We start from the raw sequence: 21,725 nt of genomic DNA on the forward strand, positions 1-21,725 counted from the left end.
TCCCCCTCCTCCTGTACCATCTTCGTCCTGTTCTCCCGTCGTTCGTAGACCCCGATCTTTTGCCGCAATACATCGAGGCGGTGCTCGGCGGAGAGATGAGGAGGGAGAGCACGCTGGTGTTCGGGCCGAAGGTGTGATGATCGGAGGTATAGGTGGAAAGGAATCGCCATTTCCGGCGGAAAACGACTCCCCCACGTTACGAGACGCTGCGTCGCGTTGTTACTTGACGAGACGACCGGGTAAGGATGATCGATCGAACGCGCTCACTCTTGCTCCTTGACCTTTTATTGTTTATTATTAGTTTGCCCGCCGGTTTCGCCGCTTTCTAAGCATATGCGCGCTGCGTCCTTGATACGCAAAAAGCTCTGTTTCTCGCCGGCCGGTGATCCGGGGGAAAAGCGGGGACATCGCGGCATCTTGATCCGATCGGTTATTTCGGCGACTATCCCACTTGATGGCACAATAGCCCGTGGGAATTGAACGACCCGATTAGTATCATTGAATCTGTCTAATTGCTGCCCGCCGCGGGTAAAATTATGCGCATGGATTTGTATTGCTTTCCGATGCAGTTGCTCGCATGAATATCGATGATCGCAAATAATTGCATATTATTTGGAGACAATATTTAGAAATCGTGCGTCTCTCGGTAGATAATACGAATGGCACGCCAAACAATCGCGAATAATCTCTATGGAAATCTACCTTAGATATAATCAGCGTTTCTCTCTTAACGCGACTGAATTTTTTATTTCGAAAGATCAATTATCAAAGAGAGAAATTGATATCGCAATGGAAGAAGCTTCCGAGAGGATTCGTCAAGAACCATTATGTAATTTGAATCGCAGCATTATCTTACATATGAATGTAACAATTTAATCATATTCAAATATAGACGGAGAAAAATAATCGTTTTAGCGAACGATCGTTGTTAATGCAAATTCGTTGCGACAGTAATATTTAGTCTCATAATCAAATTGGCGAATGATTTGTAATTAGAGCAGAAATAGTCCCGTCGCCTGGATAGAAAATATTCTGCCAAATGAATTTGTCGTTAGGACAATTTAATTTGTCCCCGTTGGGACAAAATAACATTTCCTTGCATTTACTAGTTCGTTCATGTAGCAAAGTAATTCGTAGATTCGGCAAGATGATCCAACGAATGGCAATTGGAACTTTTAAAAAATCGTTCCGCTATCCACACGATAGCTAACAGATTTTGCCGCGGCGACATGAAATTTGCCGTGCCGGCAAATTATTTTTCCCCTTGTGTATAATTGAGCTGGAAAAGCGTAGCTTTCCCTTCAGTTCGAAGAGATAGTTTGTGAGCGATTAAAATATTCACAAGCTGGTTACCTAAGACCGCGGCCCGACTCTCCTCTGACCAGCGGAGTCTGCACGCTACCCTGAAAAACGGCGCCACCGTCGCCGGTCACCCTCAACATTTCCGCGCCCACGATAACCTGCTCCCTGTCCGCGGAGAAGAGTACTCCTCCACGAGGATCGGTTACTCGGAAACCTCGGGACACACAGTCGACACGGTCCTCCCCTGCAAGCAGAATGCCCGGTCACGGGCACGTGTTTAACGACCTCGGATTTCACTCGGGGAGCAAATTGCATAACGTTAAAACGTCTCAAGTGCAGATTCCCGCCGGAACAGGCCGCTTGATCTTATTTCATCGGGCGTAATCCCGCTCTTCTCCTCGCGAAGGGGTAAGTTGAAATTACTTTTTAACGTCGGGCCCCAACAATGTGGTATGAAATACGCGGGCTGTTGTGCGGGCCATTTTTATAACTTACCGACTGTTAATCGCGCAAGGAGCCGTCCATCGTGGGATCTCGCCGAGGCCGTAAAATTACTCCATGATTCCAGCACCAAGTTTTTGCCCCTCCGAGATCTCAGGCTGGAGGCCACGAGGGCGTCTAACACGGCAGCTTGACCTCTTAGCTCGATTCCCCCAGGCACCACTTTTAGCGAACCGATACCTTCCTGAAAGAAAAGGAAATGACTGTCAGGACAGAGGGGCGAGCCGTCGAAACTTTCTAGGCCGTGGTTATAACGCTAGACGAAAATAGAGCAAAAGCCCCCTCGCCACGATTTATTGCCTCTTGTATACCCATTCTATTTTCCACCAAATTGACAGCTGACTCAGGGCTTCTCGTCCTCTTCCCCATAAATTCTCTTTCATCCGGCGCCGAAATATTTATTTATAACTTCCATTAAATTCTCAAATTGAGATCTCTCCCGATCGCTCACCGGGCACACGCACAGACACGCCGTGTTTTCTCCGAAGGGGGGAGAATCGACGCTAAATTCATCGCGGGAACTATCGTCGAAATTAAGATCGTGCGTGCGCGCAGACGGGCTGTATTAAACGGAGATAGTTTGAGACGCCTCCCGCCTCCCGCCTCTGTATCGTCTCGGCAAAGCCAGAATTTATTAAAATCGGGCGCGCGTCAGGAAAGCCTCGTAATATCGATATCTTCGAGATCAAGTAAGAGCGCGCGCGCGATCCTCGCGTCGTAAAATAAAATAATATACTCCATTACTGTGTCGAGTTTCAGCGCGACGCCGGTGGGTATTAAGTATCGGCGTCGCCGCCATTATTGCCACTTCAGACGGCTGAATTATAAATGCGGCGATGAGCTACGTGCGGGTTACGCACGTAGTGATCCATTGTGCTCGTTCGTTTGAAATATCTACCGTAATATCCGAAACAGTGGCGTAGGCAGAATTTTATTTTAACGCGGCTTCTCTCTCTCTCTCTCTCTTTCTCTCTCTCTCTCTCTTTCTCGCTTTCTCTCGCGCTCTATCCCTACCCCCGCACGGATCTCTCCCTCTCCGTCTCTCGCCCGCCAACCATCCCCCGAGATGTATCGAGCGAAAAGGGTGGATGGCCGACGGGGGTTGGGACGAAAGGAGAAACACACTATAAAGTAGACACATTGCGCGTTTGCATTCATCTCGTAAACTTCGGGTAGTCTTCCACCTGGGACTTATCCCGAGCAGAAAGTGCAATTTGGCGTTTATGAAACAGTTTTACCGCGTATAATTGCGATCGAATTCCGCCGGCCCGGCCGTTTCTCGGAGTATATCCGCACGTGAGATCGAAAGAAGCCGTGTTCTTCTTCGAGGCGATCGAAAATATGTGATGCATTCGCGGACGCTTATTTATAGGAACGTACGAGGTCTGTTCAAAAAGTATCGCGAATTTTGAATTTCCGCGGGTTACGTATATTCGATTTTCGATTTTTTTGTGGCGTTATGTTGGTACTCATGTCCCTCACTTATGCCGACAAGTTCGGCTATTTTGAATATTCAGTTTATCTTTGACAGCTGTTTTGCTTGGACGTGTTTTGGCTCGTCTTCGATTTTTGCCTATTCCAAAAGATGGATCAAAGAATCTAACAAAATTAAGTGCGCGGACGCATTCCGAATGTTGACTGTGGCATATGGCGAAGCTACCTTGGACCGAAGCAACGTTTATCGGTGGTACAAAATGTTTTCAGAGGGACGAGAAGATGTGAACGACGAAGAGCGTGCCGGACGCCCGAGCACGTCAACAACAGACGAAAACATTGATGAAGTGAAGAAAATAGTATTGGCCAATCGTCGAATCACCGTTAGAGAAGTTGCTGAGGACCTAAACATATCGATTGGCTCGTGCCATTCGATTTTTACTAATGATTTGGGCATGAGACGGGTCGCCGCGAAATTCGTACCAACGCCCCTGCTCACACATCGTTGCTTGTGCGCGAATTTTTGGCCAAAAACAACACACTAATGATGCCGCAGCCACCGTATTCCCCAGACCTGGCCCCCTGTGATTTTTCTTGTTCCCGAAACTGAAGAGGCACATGAAAGGACGACGCTACGCTACGATTGAGGAGATAAAGACGGCATCGAAGGAGGAGCTGAACAAGATCACAAAAAATGATTTTTTGAAGTGCTTCGAGGATTGGAAAAAACGTTGGCACAAGTGTATAATATCTGATGGGGATTACTTTGAAGGAGACAAAATAGATATTCATGAATAAATAAATAATTTTTGAAAAAACACAAAATTCGCGATACTTTTTGAACAGACCTCGTATACACACAGAAAAATATATATTGCGTTCCAGTAAATATGACTTATTTCAAATATTTCATAAGTTTATATGTCCGCAATATATATCATATCAGAAGCATCAAATTTATTAAAATATATTCTGAATCCTGCAGGGATGAAAATAATTTTGCCGTAGCAAAACTATCGTTGCTACTGCATATTCGTAGCGACATCATAAAATTTAGTTGGCATAATCAAATTGGCAAATTATTCGTAAGAGCAGGAATAATTTTGTTGCCTGGAAATAGAAAATAATGCGAGTGAACTTATCCTTAGGACATGTTAATTTGTTATTAGGATAAAATAAATGTTTTTCTGCTAATTTACTAATTTATTCTTACAACGAAATAATTTGTAAATTCAGCAAAATAATTCAGCGAATGTCAAGTACTCTTAACAAATCGTTTTGTTGTTCACATAGTAATTGACTGATTTTACTGCAACAGCATAAAATTTATTATCAGCAAATTATTCTTTCCCGTATAGTAAATTTAATACTTCAATCAAGAATATTAAATTGAAACGCTAAAACTCCGGTCACTCATATATATATTCCAATTAATTTAACTTTTCTTCGATAAAGTTGATAATATTTTTAAAACGAGAACAAATTCTACTTTTGAGTAAATAATAATGAACTTTTCTAACATTTATGGTGAGTATATTTTAACACTATCGAGAAGAGAAAATATTCTTCGTTCAAGATAATTACATAAAAGAAGCACAATAAACCGAGTAATTGCTTTTCTTCACAGTACAAATTGTATTTTTCTCCGTGTATGTATTATTTCCGGGAAGTTCGAGAAAATCACCAATCGAGGCTGATGCGAAACCACAGTGAATTGTATTCGCGACATTCAAATTTGACCGTAGTAGTTGGGATTTAAATTTGCCCAGATTCTATTGGCGCGCGCGCGCGCGCGTCGATACGAGCAGAAATAGGTTACGTCGCTTTTTAACCTTTTGCGCGCGATATGAACATAGTTCGATATGGCAGCGGGGCCATCGATTACATTCCTATATTAAGGCGAACGTTGCGTATTTTAATATCATTCCAGAAAGCGTGCATCCCCGATCGGATAGCCGGTTGCACGACGTTAGGAGCAGTTCGAAAGGCAGTTCGCTTGGCTCGGCGAATCTCCCGCGTCGCGTCCAAACGCAACCCTCACTCCACTGACTGTGCCTTCTTGAAAATACCATTGCAGTAAAATGGCTTGTCCTTCGTGGTACCATCCACATTGGTTTCCGATGATTGGCCGCCCGATCGAAACCAATTGCCGCGTTCTGTCCATTTATTATTACAACTGCAGGCTAGGGTGAAGGGGAGAAAGAGAGAGAAAGAGAGGACGTGCAATGGCGGGGATAAACGCTGCTGGAACTAGTTTAAACCTCTGATCAAGCGAACTCCATTTCGCCGGGCTCTTTTTTTCTTTTTTGGACCGGACATAGCACCGGCCGAGCCGAATATTTGCACACGGCGGGGCAATTTGATACGTCGATCCGCGGCGAAGCGATAGGGGGTAATTTCTCCCGCTAATCGAGATGTGAAGGGCTGGGCGGCCGGAAAGACAAACTTTATTATCGCGAACGCGTCCGATATTCGGTAGGAATGTAATCTTTCGTGACTTACATTTCACACACGGACAGAGTTTCGAGTTATACATAATATATGTAAAAAATAAATATATAGACATATGCATATACATATATGTTGTTTTACGCGAGCAAAATAGAATGCTCGTCGTTTAGAGATGTAGAGAGACATTGTTCAATTATTTTTAAAATATACAAAAGCAATTTTCACCAGAGATCGCTTTATTCATATTTCATTGGTTCAGCAGATAAATAAGCTATAAAGCTCAAATATTCGCTTTTCAAAATTCGTTTTTCAAATATTCCCATATGACAGTATTTACGATTAAATAAATACGAGTCTTTAAATATCCAAATGGAGAACTTTCCGTAGTATGCGAACATATATGTAAATATTAATAATTTTCTGTATGCAGGTAGCTGATATTGGTGACGAAATTAAATTATCATTTCATATAGGATTGTGATTATGCATGGTAGATGCGTGCAACGACTGAACCGGAATAAATATTAGATAGTCCAGCATGATACACGTGCCATAATATCATTAGCGTTCTCATTGCATTTTTGTTTACCCGGTGCGGTTCCATAAATCGCCATTGTATCGCTATAAGTGTCGGCGTTCCGAAGGAAACGACCGGCTGCCAGATTTCGCCAAGTACCGGTTGCGAGATCGCGGTTTAAATACACGTTCATAGAGTTTCCCAGCGTCAGTCTGGATACGCGTAGTTGCGATCGCCGGCGGAGAACGAGGGGTGGAAGGGGTCGCGCCGAGCCACCGGCACTCGATTAGCCAAATCGTTCGGAAAACGATACGATCTCTTTGCCCTCTACTTAACCGTAACCGTAAACCCCAATAGCGTCCGCAGAGAGCGAGCGAGATCGTGAAGAAGAAACAGAGGGAGGCACAGCGATGCGCGGAAAATGAGAACGAGAAGAAACGCCGGAACGAGAGAAACGTGGACGATGAGAGACAGAGAGAAAGAGAGAGAGAGAGAGAGAGAGGGAGGAAGTACACAATAAGAGAGAAAAAAGTGCAGTTGCAGGGGAGTGAGTGAGAAAACGAGAGAAGAATGAGGGAAAGAAAAAGAAAAAGAGAGAGAGAGAGAGAGGAGTGGGGGGGAGGAAGAACTACGGCTGCACCTGCTTTTTAGAATCACCAGACGGTCTGGAGGAACCTCCGGTCGAGTCGGAAAGATCGCCCAATCGTGGTGGTGAGAACGAGCGGCAGTAGTAAAAGTAATCTACCGTCAGACAGGTATCATTAAGTCCGAGGCTTTATACCCTTTTTATCTCGTTGTCTGTCGGCTGTTGATAAGGGGATTTAAGCGACAATAAAAAATATCGACCCTTAGCCCTCTCGCAACGCGCGAACGGGCGCGTGCCTTTTACCGCCTCTCTATCTCGATCGCGCGGTTTTTCCGAAAAAAAGGAGGATCGTGTGAAAAGCGAAAAAGTGGCACGCAATTAGCCGGCAGGTTGAATTTTGGCCGGCGGGGATCGTCCGAACGCGCGCCGGCCATATTTCCTTTTCGTATCGGTGCGATTGGTCGCCGCCGCGGCATCAAGTATTTATCGCGTCGAAAAATTGCGGATTCGCGCGCGACAGCGAGAATTGCGCGGCGCGACCGATTAACAGATTTCCGTGCTGTGTTGAAATCAATCCGCGACAAATTCGACGGATACACACGGGGAAAAGGGTTTCGCGTTACTTTATCATTTCGCGTACCACTCCGAATTTCTCGGGGATATCGGGACGCGCGTTACTCGACGACTGAAGCGAGCTAAAACAGCGGTGGCGTCGGCTGAGGTACGTAATGAAATCCAAATAACACCCCCTGTAAACGTATATCATCGTAACGACGCCTCGGCTCGACGTTACCCGGCTGGTCGTCGTCCATAAATTAATACAAAGCGCGTTATTTACAAGGATTACAAAGGTGTTCCCGTTTTCGCGTTCTCGCTCGCTTTCCGCTCGACCTGATCGCGGCCGATTCCTTTCGTCGCTTTTCCAACGAGATAAATTTCGGCCAAGAATGCCCCTGCCAGAAAATACACGTATTGCATTCCTCTTTCGTCCGCTAGTATATTTCAGCGTTTAATCGTCATCGCTTGTGAAATTTCACGTGAAACGTGAAACGTCTCGTTTTCCTCGTCCGATCAAATATTCTGGTCCTAGAAATAGCTTCTAGAAATAGCAAGCATGGAAATATCTGAAGGAACAAATTATATAAATATTGTATTTCTAATGTTTCAGGTGTTCGCGTTACACATAATATATTCAGGTCGTAGGTATTTTAAATTACGTCTTTTGATATCATTTCAAGATTTGGATTCACATTAACTCTTAACTGTCGATTGGATGTCATTTTCCTTAGCGACAATCTGATTTGAAAATAACGGAACTCTATACATAACTATCATCTTTTTTGCAATAACATAGTCCGATGATAATCTAAATATCCCACAATCGTATCCCACACCGAGTTCTCTCCAAGTATGAACCACGTGATAAATTCAACCGAATTTCACGATTCTTGATGTGCTCTCGATATTATTTAAATTCCGCCGGAGAGCAACACAGCGAAAACCCAAGAATATATTTCCTAAATTGCTTTAACATAAATTTACATCCGTATGAAATTCACGCCAGGCCGCAGTCAAATTTCAGCTGCAATGAATTTCGTTCCTGCAGATGAATAGAAGTCGGCGCGCTAAACGCGCGCGCCACGCCGTTCGGGCGGACCGATTCGCGTGCATATCTCATTTCGCACAAGTCAGAAATTACACGCGTATCCAACTGCGGCAACACATGCGGTATGCCAGCTGCCGACAAAGACGCGTCTTTCAATACGGACAAATGGACTCTTCTTTCCGTTTTATCAATCAAGGCGCGCCATCGACGCCGGCGGCTCGGAACGTTCACGCAGATTTATAATCGCCTAATTAATTTCGGCGTTGTATCGCCGCCTACCCTTAACGCAATTGTCGGGAGGTCGTTAACAAAAATAATAATCGTTAGGTCGACCATACGTGAGCGTAGCGTTCACGTGAGTTTGCACGACCGCATCGCTGATGGGTTAACCCACATACTTTCCGTGACAGACAGCCGTACGCCGCGCGTTCTCCCACGTGTATGAGCGTCGGTGTGTGTCGCGTATGTATGCGTGCGTGTGTGCGTGTATACGTCGCGATCCTCGCCGGTAATTACACATATGCACGTGCGCGCTACGTGCGCCACGCTAATGCACCTCACGTAATTATCCCGAGCCGGACGACGGTAGTAGTCTCGCCTAACTTCTGTACCGCGAGTAATCCGACTCTGAACCCTGTCACCGGCTCCTCGAGGGGATCCTCGGCGACCGACGGTGCACCTTTCCGGCCGGCCATAACCGAATCCTCCGGCTCGCCCCCCCCCCCCCGCCGAACCAAGCTTTCCGCCGGCGCCCTCGCGACATCGCAATTTCATGTTATTTTACCGCGACGGCGCGGGGATTAAATCGTGGGCTCCTGACGCGCCTCGCGAGGATTAACCCGCGTTCCGGACGACTTCGTCCAAGTTATCGTCGCGCACGTCGGCGAATCGACAGCGGGATTATTCGGCCAGGCTCAGCGAAGCGCCGATATTGGGTATTCCCGCGGACACGAGGTCACACTTAACGCCGTAAATCCCGCCGTTGATAGCGCGGGCTCGCGCCTTTGTTTCCCCGTTTCTCGTTATTACCGCAGCCGCTGTCTTTCGCTAACTCGATTCGACGATTTCTTTTCCGACGTGCCATACGACACGAGAGGCACTCGCAGACGTGCGCTCCGCATCAGTTGTGCTCCTGAAACGCACAGATCGGTGGGTCTTTGGAATCTATTCGCTGATACACCCGATTTATCGCTATTCTCATCGGCGTTTTTTTTCTTCCATTCGGCTGGAGAACCAGTGGCCACTGTCGCGTCTCTGTGGGTTAAATATTAAAAAATTGAAAAATCAAGTGGGTTGAAATGTCAAGGGAGAAAAGGAAAAGAGAGAGAAAGACTTTAGCTGCATTCGTCCGCGAGACAAACCTTACACGCAACGAGACATCAGATAATAACGGCGCGCAGAGAACCGTGTCACGTAACGAACTGTCATCGCCGAGTTTCCCCTTCGAACGATTTCTTTTCCTGAATTAACGAGCGAACAAGCCCCGTGCGACGACGCGCAGTGCGCGCGCGGCGAATGACTGTTTTATTTACGATATGTATATATAAATATAAATATATATATATATATATATATACACATATATATATATATATATATGTATGTATATTCTTTTAACGCTAATGGTAACAATTATATAAAAGAGATTCCGGGGATGAGACGCCCTCGGGGCATCATTAATGCTGACGCTCTCTCGTCTCTCCTGGGAGATTCTCTCTTATAATATTCCTGTCGTTTCTCGGTGAGCCTCTTCTTTCACCCCCCCCCTCCCCCCCTCCCCATCTTCCTCCTTTTTCTCCAGTCCGTCGTTGAATTGCGTCACTTTTTTTCACCCTCGATTCATTGTATCTCGCGTCCGCTTATTAACGTTCGCCGGCCCGTTCAGAAGCCGTCGCCGCTTTACTCAGTACCCTTTGGGTCAGCCGAGTACATACACGCTGCACAACATACATTTCCACGGATTATGCAATACCGAAAGCGGGGAAAACCTATAACCCCAATCTGGCATGTGACGTAGGGCTGCGGGATCGGCGGTTCGAAATGGGAAATCGATAAAAACGCCGCGACGGCTGGCGTAATGCGACTGCCGAATTTAAATCTTCGCCACCGCGATTTTTGGGGACAAATATCGCTTTGTTGACTTTCGGCCCGCGACACGTCTCGCGGCTGGCGATATGGAAAGCGGAGTTACACGACATAGGGCGAGATATATATTTATAGATATTGCGAACGGGATTTCGACGGATACTTAGGGAATACGTCGTCCCGCGAAAGTAAATTCGCCCGTTTCGAAAATTAGTCCCTTCACAATTCATTCTTCTTTTACCATCGCGGAAGAGCACTTATTTTCTCGCGAATGTCATTCATTCAAGTACTTATGTAAGATGAGCGTTAAATGGCCATAGTTATGTGAAAGAAGAATCTAACTTGGAGTATGTTTAAAAGAAAATGTAGACGAAGAATTGATATATGATTTAAACAAATAGCACTGAGATACTTCATAATCGTTCAAACACGGTCCACTTCCTTCTCTTTAAGGATATTCATTGGCAAGTTTAACCCTCCAAACCCTTCAAATAATGGGTAAAAAAGCAACTAGCAAAAAATGGTACAATTAGTTGAAAATAAAAACTGTTTTTTAATTAATTTTAGACGCCCGTAAATCCTTGGATCCTTTTGTTTTACGTAGAAAGACGTGTAGACTACCTATTGGTAACGAAATCTCAAAAATCAGAATTTTGCGGGTCGGAGCTTTCTTGCGTAACTACGGCGAAATGTCGCGAAGGAGAAAAAGCGCGAGAACGTAAACGGAAGGAATCGTTTGAAGAAACGATTGACGTGGCACGGATCTTTCACAGGAGGTTCGTAATAGCGGTGGCTCGGCGCGAAATCCCTGGAAACAATAAACTTGTCTGCTCGGCCTTCCACGCGAACCAACCTATAACGCTACCACTAACGTACTACGGCACTGCTATACATTCAAAATTCATGGCGCTATGCTCGCTATATTGCACTTGCACTTGGTGGCTAGGCGCTATAATGGATATCCTTTAATACTAACACACCGTGTGTACGTAACGTATACTGGGTGACCACTCGTGCCATCTCACGCACGAGGCATTCGTGATAAATTTTTGCCGGGGGTAGCCTCGCAACTGCAGAGCAGCTTTCGACGCTCGTCGCCACTTTCATTTTTATTTCACGTCTCGATCGAAATGCGACCGAATCCGCCTTGCGTATTAGCATGACCAATATTTATGCCGCAATCGTTCAGCCTGCGCGAATTTGTCTGTTCTCTTTTCCAGTATTCGAACATGTGCAAGTCTTCTATTCTAATTCTATGTACAATAATGAAAGTACATCATAATAAAAACAAGTACAACGACGTATTACATTGGCTGGTTGCGCGAATAATTTGTTATTTATATAAAGATCGAGTTTCCTTGGCGATTTTTAATACGTTTCCTCTCTCTCGACGCAATGTTTATTTCGCGCGAAGACAATAGGATTAAAATTTGAAAAAAAAAAAAAAACGTCGCACCGTACGTGTGCGACGAGCTAGCAGGTACGTGCGCGCAGACGTGCATGACTTCGGTGGAAGTGTTCATTTGGGGGCATGAATTTCAATTGATTCTGTGGAAGGGTCGTTGCGAAAGGAGCCACCTTGTATGGACGTGCGGAGGGTGTGTGCAATATGTATCTTCGCGGGGTTGTAGGAAGGAATGTATACAGGTGAATTCTCTATGGATACAAGGGTTATAGAGGGTAAGGTCCCGCAAGCGATATTAGGTGGAAGGGGCATCTGTTCGCAATGGCCATGTATGTAAGCCGTTAGTGCCAATATAGTGTCTGTATACCACTCCGTCCGACATAACGTTTCAGGATGTATCATATATTGTCCGTAATCGAAGATCTCCCAAGGCCTCTCCGAGTGATAGGGGCCCCGAAAGAAGCACGAAAATATCGATACTCGCGAGCGACAACGCGCAAACCCGCGGAAAATAAATCTCCTCGTGCCGCTGCAAAGATCGTGCGAGCGAAATCGATAAAACTTTATCCGAACGGTGATGGGACAATACGAGTAACATGTGCATGATGCAGAGATGCGGGAGAATAAAAGCTTGACGCGGTTTGAAGCGAGATTGAAGCGAGATTTGAAACGAGATGAATTAGGAAGGCTGGTGTTTCAAGTATTTCCGAGATATTTAATGCTGCGGAGAGACGTCGGACACATTCAGTTTAATTCTTACTAAAAGGAAGGAGGAAAATAGGCAAAAAGTCGATGCTAACATTGTTAAAGAAGCCACTCGGGGAAAGGCGCGCTTTTGTAACGTTTGTCGAGTCGCAAAAACTAAATTTATCGCCGCGAGAGAAGAGACCATATACGGTGCGGATATTAAACAGTAGGCAACATCGATCGCGAGGAAAACGGACTTCATTAATAAAGCGACCAATCGAGGACTCTTAATTAATTCCACTGGGGCGAAAGTTTTGCAGTTACGAGAGCTCGGAACCGCACGACGAGCGCATGGCGGTTTTCTTAATTGAGAAAAATGATTTAATTTCTTCGCGCGCGGTATCGTTCGCAGGTGGAAGGGTAAGGTGGACGTACGAGAGGTGGAGGACGTCGGAACGTCGAGCTTGGCCGGGACGGGGATAACTCGAGAGTGAAAAGAGGCAGCGGAAGGCAGACCGAGACTCTCTTATCAAATATGAAGGGGATGGGAAGGGAGGGTGAAGAAGTACGATGGGCATGAAATATTTCCCAGTTCACGAGTGCATCGCGCTTTCGCCTGACTAGGACGTTTCGCACAGGGGTGGAAAAGGACTTCTGGATGAGAATCAACCTCGTCCCGACGAGAGAGAGAGAGAGAGAGAAAGGGAGTTGTAAGCTCCGACTCTACAAAACGTTGCTGAAGTCTTTCAGCGACGACTGTAATATGCCGGTTTTTACGCGTCACGCTGTCAACGGACGGACAGTTGCTAAAAATCACAATCTCTCGCGTCTTTGTTCGCGATGTGTGATGCTGATGTGACACAGGATGGCCTCGCAACCGCCAGATGAAAATAACAATTTGTTGTCTTAACTCTTAAGGCCGCTAGGCTGCTCGGAAGTAACGACGATCGCTGCGATGCAGCACTTAGTCGTTACGTTGCGGCACTTCCGCAGGCGTTACGATGTTAACAAATGAGGACGCCTAAAGACGTTGTTCGCACCATAGCGAGAGCGGAGCGTCAGACGCCATTAACCCTACAGCGGTCGCGCACGGATGACAGGTGTCACCCGTGCGCACTAAAATACATTTCCCGAAAAATACCAACAACAAGCATCCATCTTGCGGCCCCGTGTATTTGTCAGTTAGGAGTTGCTCCCGCCCGTCTTTTATGATTTTTTTTTTACAGTGGTTATTTCCACACAAATAAATATTATTATTTTCTAAAGCGACTTTTTTTTTGTTGAAAATGGTCAATTTAAAATGGAGTACGTCATCCACGCGACCATTTCAGGGTTAAACCGAAGACGCACGATGAAGACTTTCGTCAGACGCCTATAAGCGTAGTTCGAACTCTGATATACAGATACAGATCGGAGAAACACGTGTTAATTATGTTATTAAGTGATAAAAATATTTCGTTCGCTCTTGAAATGTGTAATCGGATTCTCGTCAATATCGCGTAACATTAACATGTTTCTCCGGTCGAATCCTATCTGCGCGAGTGTCAGTGTCAGTGCCAGGCTACTGTCAGTGTCACGATGGAACAGCCAAGATGCTGAATCGAGAAGCGAGCTAGGATGGAAGGCACAGTACGCAGCGATACGGACAATGGTACATCACACATTTCTCAAGATATGTCAAATCACTCGCTGCACGGTAGATTTCCATTTTTAACGGACGTGTGACGGACTTGCTGAAAATAATAATTACCGGAGTCGAAATTTCAGCCGGCATTCGTAGTCATCATTTGACAAATCACTAAGCTTATATAATCAATATTTGACTGAAATTAAAAATAAAGATTACATTCTGGCAATATATTGAAATAATTAAATAATTCTCGAACGAATACTTCCTCGAGCTTCTTTAACATCTTCAATATGGGGCAACAAGCTTCTTCAACATGGGGAAAACGGCAGTAAACAACTATTTGCAGTGACAAGGTAGGGCAACAACTTATCAACAGTATTACATCTCGAGATTCTTCATAGATCCTTCAAACTCGACGGAATTTGCAGGATTAACGAACTAAAATTTCGACTCGAGACACGACGCGAAGATCTAATGTCAAGTCGATTTTGCGATGAACTTTTTCTCTATGTAACAAAATTAGATACATTTTTTAATGGCACTTAATCGGCGCAAGAAATCGTATGCTCTCATTTATTAATAATATTTATTTATAATAATTTCCTCTTGATCAGGACAACAATAAGCGCAAATACTCGATAACCGTTTATATTATCAAAAAGACAGTCTTGTAATGTTATTATATTTCAAGACTCTCTTCACTAGTCCCCCAAATTTGACGGAATTTGTAGGGTTTTAATCTCTCGACTTCAATCAACTGTACAATCACTACGTAATTATCAATGTACTGTTCTTGAAACGAATGTTACTTTCCTGCACTTCCTTTATTTTGTTTCCTAGTATTTGCGAAGGAATGTCTAATAATTCCGGGGCATCTTGTATAACACACCCGCGATGAACGGGATGAAACGCCCCGTTGTGTTTAGTTCTCAACATCCCCGGTTATCCCGCGAAACATCTCGTTTCCTCCTGCGTCCAAGCTCGCGGTCTTGCTACGCGCTTGATTGCCTTGAAAAATGCAAGGACTTCTTAATTTCAGATGCTCTTCTATCCTCTCGCGTTGCCTCGCGCGTCGTAAAAAAATATATAATATGCAATGAACGTGGTACAGAGTGTGACATTTCATCTCGTATTTCGGAGTCGTTACGTCGTGTCGCACACATTTGACATCTCATGTATTATAAATTCCCAGCAATGTCAAGTATTGCTTGAAACCGTCGTATTATCGCTATACTTCCCGTTCTGTTACATCTTCGCGAAATGTCACTTCTCCCAAAGCGGGTCCGGTCTGCAAAATTGCACGAGAATAATACGAAGTTATATCGCGTTTTATTATCCATTTCCAATTCGTTCGGTCGATCCGTTTACGTGCTAAATCCCGGCCACTTCTTACGCATAAAATTTCACGAACATCGCGATACGATATCGCGTTTCTTACTCCCTTACGCGCCACGCCGCGAGTATACGAAACTGCCGCGCATAAGCCATATCTCTATCCATATCCCGTCGCTCGGCTCACGCCGACTCGCAGACTCGTCGAATTCTACATCCGACTTTTCCGACCGGATATCCGGTTTGCGTCGATTACGCGCCGCTGGCGCCCGAACTCCTCGCCGTGAATCGGAATCGTCGTAAATCTCGATCGGAGCAACCCGCAGCCAGACCGCGCAATAATTAACGCGCCCAAACTCCTAATTGATTGTCTCGCTGATTTACCGAGTCGCACAATTAATCGGACATGAGTTATCGGCGCAACGTACCGTCGATAAACGAGACTTTAATTACCGAAGACCTAATTACGACTTAGGACAGGCGGGAAAAAGAGGGGCTGGGAGAGTGAGTGAGCGACACGTTGGTCGCTGAAGGTTTCGCCAGGAATCGGCAAACCGAACGGCATTAGCGGGACTGAAGAATGTCTCGAAAAGAAGAAGAAGAAGAAGAAGAAGAAAAGAGATAGAGGAGAAGAAGAGCCGGCTGGGAGATCAAATGAGAGAATCACTGTGAGAGGATGGAACAAGAGACGGGAGGCGAGAGGGAGGGTTGCCGGGTGATCGGACGGAGGACGGAGGGGACGTAAAACGGAATAGGTAGCGAAGAGAGTAGGAGAGATAGACAGTAACGGAGAACGGGGGAGAGAGAGAGAAAGAGCTAGAGAGAGTAGACTAGAAGGGTGAAAGGGAGGATGGGTGGGAGAAGAAGTGGCAGAGACTTACATTTCCCACGGGGTATCCCTGCTGCTGCCGGGCTCCTTACTTACGGATTGATACTCAATTTCCACCGAGTTTAGCCCCCATCGAGGGATCATTGCGCCAGATCGCGGGAGCTCCTTTCGATTTCGAATAAATTCGATAATGGCGAATAGGTAGCTGCAGCGCCGGTGGTTGGCCCGGTGGGGGGGGGGGGCCCGACGGGAGTTTCACGACCGTTTTTGCCTTAATCGAGAGGACTAGGCGCCGGCTTAGCGTCGACCAGTCCACGGCATTGTTGCACCGGATACGTGGAAATGTCGATTTGCAGAGCAGATGCGAGAAAAAGTCGCTACGATTATGCGAGAGCGGGCGATAAAATGAATTGGAAGAATTTACGTGGGTCTCCCATCCCCTCCCCCTCCTTACTACTTCTCTAGGTGCACCTGAATCGAACCGAAAGTTTGTTTCACGGGTGATCGCGAGGTACATCACGCGAGTCGCTGTTTCGAAGCGACGAGATGTCGAGAGAGAAATTACATTGTCGCGATATTTATCACGAACATTGTCACGCCGATTTCGCGCAACGCGTAAAATGATCGCGAGATCGTTCTCGGCGGGCGTCATCCGAACGAGACTTCCGACGAGAGTGCGAAAGTTCGCGCGCGCATTCATCGGAATCAATGGATTGCGCGCGCGCGGGCAACACTTATTCGCCGCGTGTAAAATCGCCAAGCGTGCCCCGCTAAGTTAGTCGTAAGAAAGTCGTATCTCGGCCCAGGCGCGCTACGCAGAGACATTTACATCGGAACGACCTTTACATTACAGCCATTATCGCAATCAAGAAGTTGGATACGGGCCGCGTTTCTCCGGGATTGCGAGGAGGAGAGAGGGAGAGAATGCTCGAACGCCGCCGACTTACTTGCTAATGAACCCCGCTCGATTCCGGGGACGGGTAATTGTAATGCGCCCGAATTAAGTCCGGGGAGGGTAGAAGAAGAAGAAGAAGAAGTATGAAGTGCAAACGACAATTTTCCGCGACGGAAACACCGCGCGGCGCCGATATAACGGTTCCGGTAATTACGGCGAATTATATTAACCAGCTTGGCGCCTCTCGCGCAGCAGCTCCTTCCGCGGCTTCAAAAGCCGTCGGTAGTGCATCCGCGCGCGCTCACCCCCTCCCCCCTGTCTCTCCTTCCCCCTTTCCCTCTCCCGTACATTCCGGCAGTCTCGTCGAGACCTGTTATTCGGGCTCGGGAACTCGCGCGAAACTAATTCCAAGCCACAAGACAGAAGTCGACTTTAATGACTGTCGAAAAGTTACATACGTCCTTATCCAGATCGAACTTCGGGAAGACCTTAACTGGGGAGGATCGTTCTGGACTTGCCCGAAGTGCGTTTCTCTACGTGTTCTCCCGTGTGCACGACATATATCGCTCCGCGGCTATGCCGAGACGAGACGTTTATTTGTTACGAGAACTCTCGAGCTCGCGCGAAATTCTCGCGGCCAAATCGAAACACGACTGTCGCCGTTACATTCCCGTTCGTCTCGCCGGAATCACAGGCGCGCGAATTTCTCGGGGAATTTATGAATTTCGCCCGACCGGATCAACGGCGTCGTGCGCGCGCGAGCGGCGAAAAGTCCGGCTAATATTCGTCAACTTACGGAACTGAATCCCATGACCTTCAGCAGCCAGACGGTGAGGGCGAGGTTGAGGATTACGATGACCATGAGGGTCAACACGAGGGAGTAGAGGCATCTTTTCCTCCAACCGTAGACACCTAACCTGAAGCCGCCTTTACAGGGCGTGCTACCGGAAGCGCGTTCCTCCAACCCGGACGCCGACGTCCTCGAGGACGACCCCGCCGTTTGGCGAGCTCCGCCGCGACGACTTGCACTACCGGACGTGCAAGGCTCGTCCGACCATCCCCCTTGACCCCGGGACATCCTGAAAATGGAATCTAGATTTATCTAACGAAATGCGCATTTTGCCGCGAAAACGTTCTCCTCGCTCACGCTTTTTTTACTTTTCTATCTTAACGAAGAATTGCTGTTCAATCAATAATCATAATAATGAGTATTTTTTTATCGGAGGCTGAAAATCGCAGAGTCCAAAAATATCGAAGACGCTACGTTGAGAGCGACCAAAGGCGCAGCAACAATTGTACCGCTGGTTTTGCACCGTCTTGTCTGAATAAATGTAAATGAGTATGATATGTGTAGTAAGTGACGACGCCAAACATGTATAATTGAATTTGAATAGTACACTGAAGAAAGAATTTGGTAATAAGTACTAAAATTTGGTGAGAATTTGGTTCCGCTGTATATACGGTAACTCCGTATATTACATATTCAGTATTCGGAACTAAATTGTTTGGTTGCAATAATCAAATATTTGGCCGGCAAATATTCGCCAGATTTTAGTTATTACCAAATCCTTTTTCCAGTGTAACGACGCAAAAGTATATAAGCGAATTATAATATAAATATTCAATATATACATACACTCAGTCGTCAAATATCGAAATAGCAAATAATAAACGGTAGAAAAATGTCCGGTATAAAATATATTTTAACGCGACGGAATGGAAGAAGAATCGTCAGAGGAATCAACAACCGATCGAGCCTCGCGGGGGAGAGAATCGTCGGGGAGAATAATTTACCGCACAATATGAGAAAGCGAAATGATGGTTGTTTGTTCTGTGACGAGGAATTGATAATAAACCGCGAGAGGCGAGTGTCACACGATCGGATGGGAATGTAATTTCCCAATTCAAGACGCGCGCTGTGAATTTCGCGGGCGAAAATTATCCGGAGGCCCGCGAGTAGATAATTATGACAATTTAACTTCGTCCGATTAATCCGAACGGATTAATTTCCGAAGCAATCGGGGGATTTATTCGGGCCCGCTTTGTTCCTCGCACGCTCGCTGTTTAAACACTTTCCATGCGCGTTCTCGTGCTGTGAGCGATTTCACGCCGTAAATTGGCAGATTACAGTTGCGAGATACAAACGAGATGCGTGTTATAGCTACAGGTCGTTACAGCGTACAGTTGCGCGAGCCATTAATAAGACTACAATTACGAGGCTGTTCTTTCTGCCGCGATCATTTATCAACGGTTTATACCTCATTCTTGAACACCGGCTGCGCGGAATTGTTCGGGCAGGCGAAACGCGTCACGAAAGACGGATCTTCCGATTCTTTTTTTTCCCCCCTCCGTTCCGTGAGATACTTTATATCCGACGTGCGCGGCTTGTAAAGATGAACTCGCCGAAGATCACTTCGCAAAGCCCGTTCTCTCTCCGCCCCGATAGCCGAGTGATAACTTTGTCGATTCGCCGTGCTGTCGCCGAGCGCGATAACATTTCCGCCGAGGTCTGTGTGCACGCGCGGTTTGTATCATAAATCGAATCACATACCGGGACGAGAATGTGACCGGCACTCGTTTAAGCAATAACGACGGCCCGAACGAATACCGGTCGGAATATACAACGCAGCGATTACGAACGGCGACTATATTTGCATATCGATGCAATTTATTCTCGCCGGCCGTTCCCTCCTTAAATTAACTACGACGATGGAAATGAATATGCTAACTTTTGTAACACGACGAAACCTAACGCCTCGCCGTCGCCCACGTGAGCCCATTGCGAGATTGTTTCCCATGTTAATTATTACGATGAGCCGACTCGCTCCGCCGACTCCAACATCTCGACGTCTCTCTCACTTCGAGATCCTCACGCGCGATATCTCGCGGCGTTAATTACACGACCGATCGTTGTATCATTGACGATGGATATTAATCGGAACGTTGGGAATGCTTTCGAACTGGAGAAGGTGATCACGCGCGTTAACATCGATCATCTCGAGGAGCGCTTCGATCTCATCTGCCCAAGCCATTCCTCGCACCCGGCTTTTTAACGTAACGACGCCGCTGCGCTCGTTCGCTCAATCGCAAATCACCGACGTGATAACGTACTTCAGCGGCTCGCAGGCGGAACAGCCCGTCGGATTACGGAAGTTAATGCGTGGCTCCGTATTTTTATCGGACGCACGCATCCGAACGGGATAAAGCGAGGACGAAGAGGCGCGACGGGCGGAGAATCGCGAAACAAAGAGACGGGATATATACGGGAGGACGCTAACGAAAGGAAACGAGAGACACGAGGAACTTATGCAAAGCTCGCCGCAAAATGCCTGACGTAACTCTCCCGCCTAATCCCGGAGTCGTAAGGGGCGACGGGGGGAGCCTTGAACGAGAGAAAGTTGCCGCCATCCCCCTGCCTTTACTTATCCGTTTTTATTTTCGTTACGGAACGAGGAGTGTTAGTATGGGGAGCCATACACAAAGCGGGGGGCTGCAGGGGAAGGGAGGGAGGAAAAACGGAGGTCGACGGTGGCGCGTGAGAGGAGCGAGAGCTAAAATATTCAATGCCGGCCCTCCGCTCTCTCTCTCTCTCTCTCTCTCTCTCTTTCTCGTGGATAATTATGCCTCTCGCGGGTATAAAGAGCTCGGTGGCTCGAAATTAAAAGCACCGTGGATAGCGCGAGAAAAGCAGCACGCGGTCGCCGGCCAATTTCCCGGCAGGATCGCGCGATTCTCGACCGAGCTGCTCTCGCTGGCCGTCTCTTCGCGACGCTGGCATCTCGCCGCAATTTTTCTTTCGGTAAACGGACGTGGCGCTCGTCCTGCCGGTCTCGTCGCCGCCGTCGTCGACGTCCCGACGTTCTCTCCAGCGCGCGCGAGTTTCGCGTTAATTAGTCCGTTGATGAGTCGCGCGAAGCCGTACGATTTGTGCGACGTGCTAAGATCGCTCGGGCGACACCGGGGTTTGCGATGAAATCCCGGGGGAAGGTTCTCGCCTCTTCCCGAGGCGAAAACACGAGAAAGCGTTCTGGACGCGGGCACGAAAGCCCCTCATTAGGGCCACCGTAAAAATTACAAATGAATTTCGCGATTTATCGCGCGATAGCGCAAATCCGACTCGAACGGGGAAAGGGGAGGGAACGAAGCTAATCGGTTCACGTGCGCTTTTACGCGGAGGGGACCGCCGAGAGTGTAAATTTATTTAACGCCCTTAGCATATCTTTCCTTTTTAAGAGTCCGCGGGCTACAAAAGGGAGAGGTGCAGCGCCGGCCATTATGAATTCAGGCTTCAAGGCGCAATTATAACGCGGGAATATTTCATGGGCCATAAATAGCGGCGGACGCGCGTATGTTAAACGTTCGCCGGAACTTTCGACGTAACCGGGAAGTTAGCCCGGCGACCATTATTTTCAGAGAGCGCGCCGACAAGTGCGTCGCAAGTCGCGAAATTATTATCGCCACGGTA

At 46.9% G+C, this 21,725-nt stretch overlaps 1 protein-coding gene across 1 annotated transcript in view; it reads right to left on the reverse strand.

Annotated features, from left to right (window-relative positions):
* Positions 1 to 21,725, reverse strand: part of LOC106740729 (zeta-sarcoglycan) — a 78,520-nt gene that overhangs the window by 4,386 nt on the left and 52,409 nt on the right. Inside the window, exons 3-5 of the mRNA XM_014612056.1 lie at positions 18,057 to 18,339; positions 1,798 to 1,987; positions 1,354 to 1,546 (exon numbers count right to left, since the gene is read on the reverse strand). Coding sequence (XP_014467542.1) covers positions 1,354 to 1,546; positions 1,798 to 1,987; positions 18,057 to 18,338 — 665 coding nt within the window. The 5' untranslated portion in view covers position 18,339. The remainder of the gene's footprint in view (positions 1 to 1,353; positions 1,547 to 1,797; positions 1,988 to 18,056; positions 18,340 to 21,725) is intronic.

This window comes from Dinoponera quadriceps, unplaced genomic scaffold, assembly GCF_001313825.1.
Source record: "Dinoponera quadriceps isolate SergipeBrazil2010 unplaced genomic scaffold, ASM131382v1 scaffold558, whole genome shotgun sequence".
In the NCBI taxonomy this organism is placed as follows: domain Eukaryota; kingdom Metazoa; phylum Arthropoda; class Insecta; order Hymenoptera; family Formicidae; genus Dinoponera; species Dinoponera quadriceps.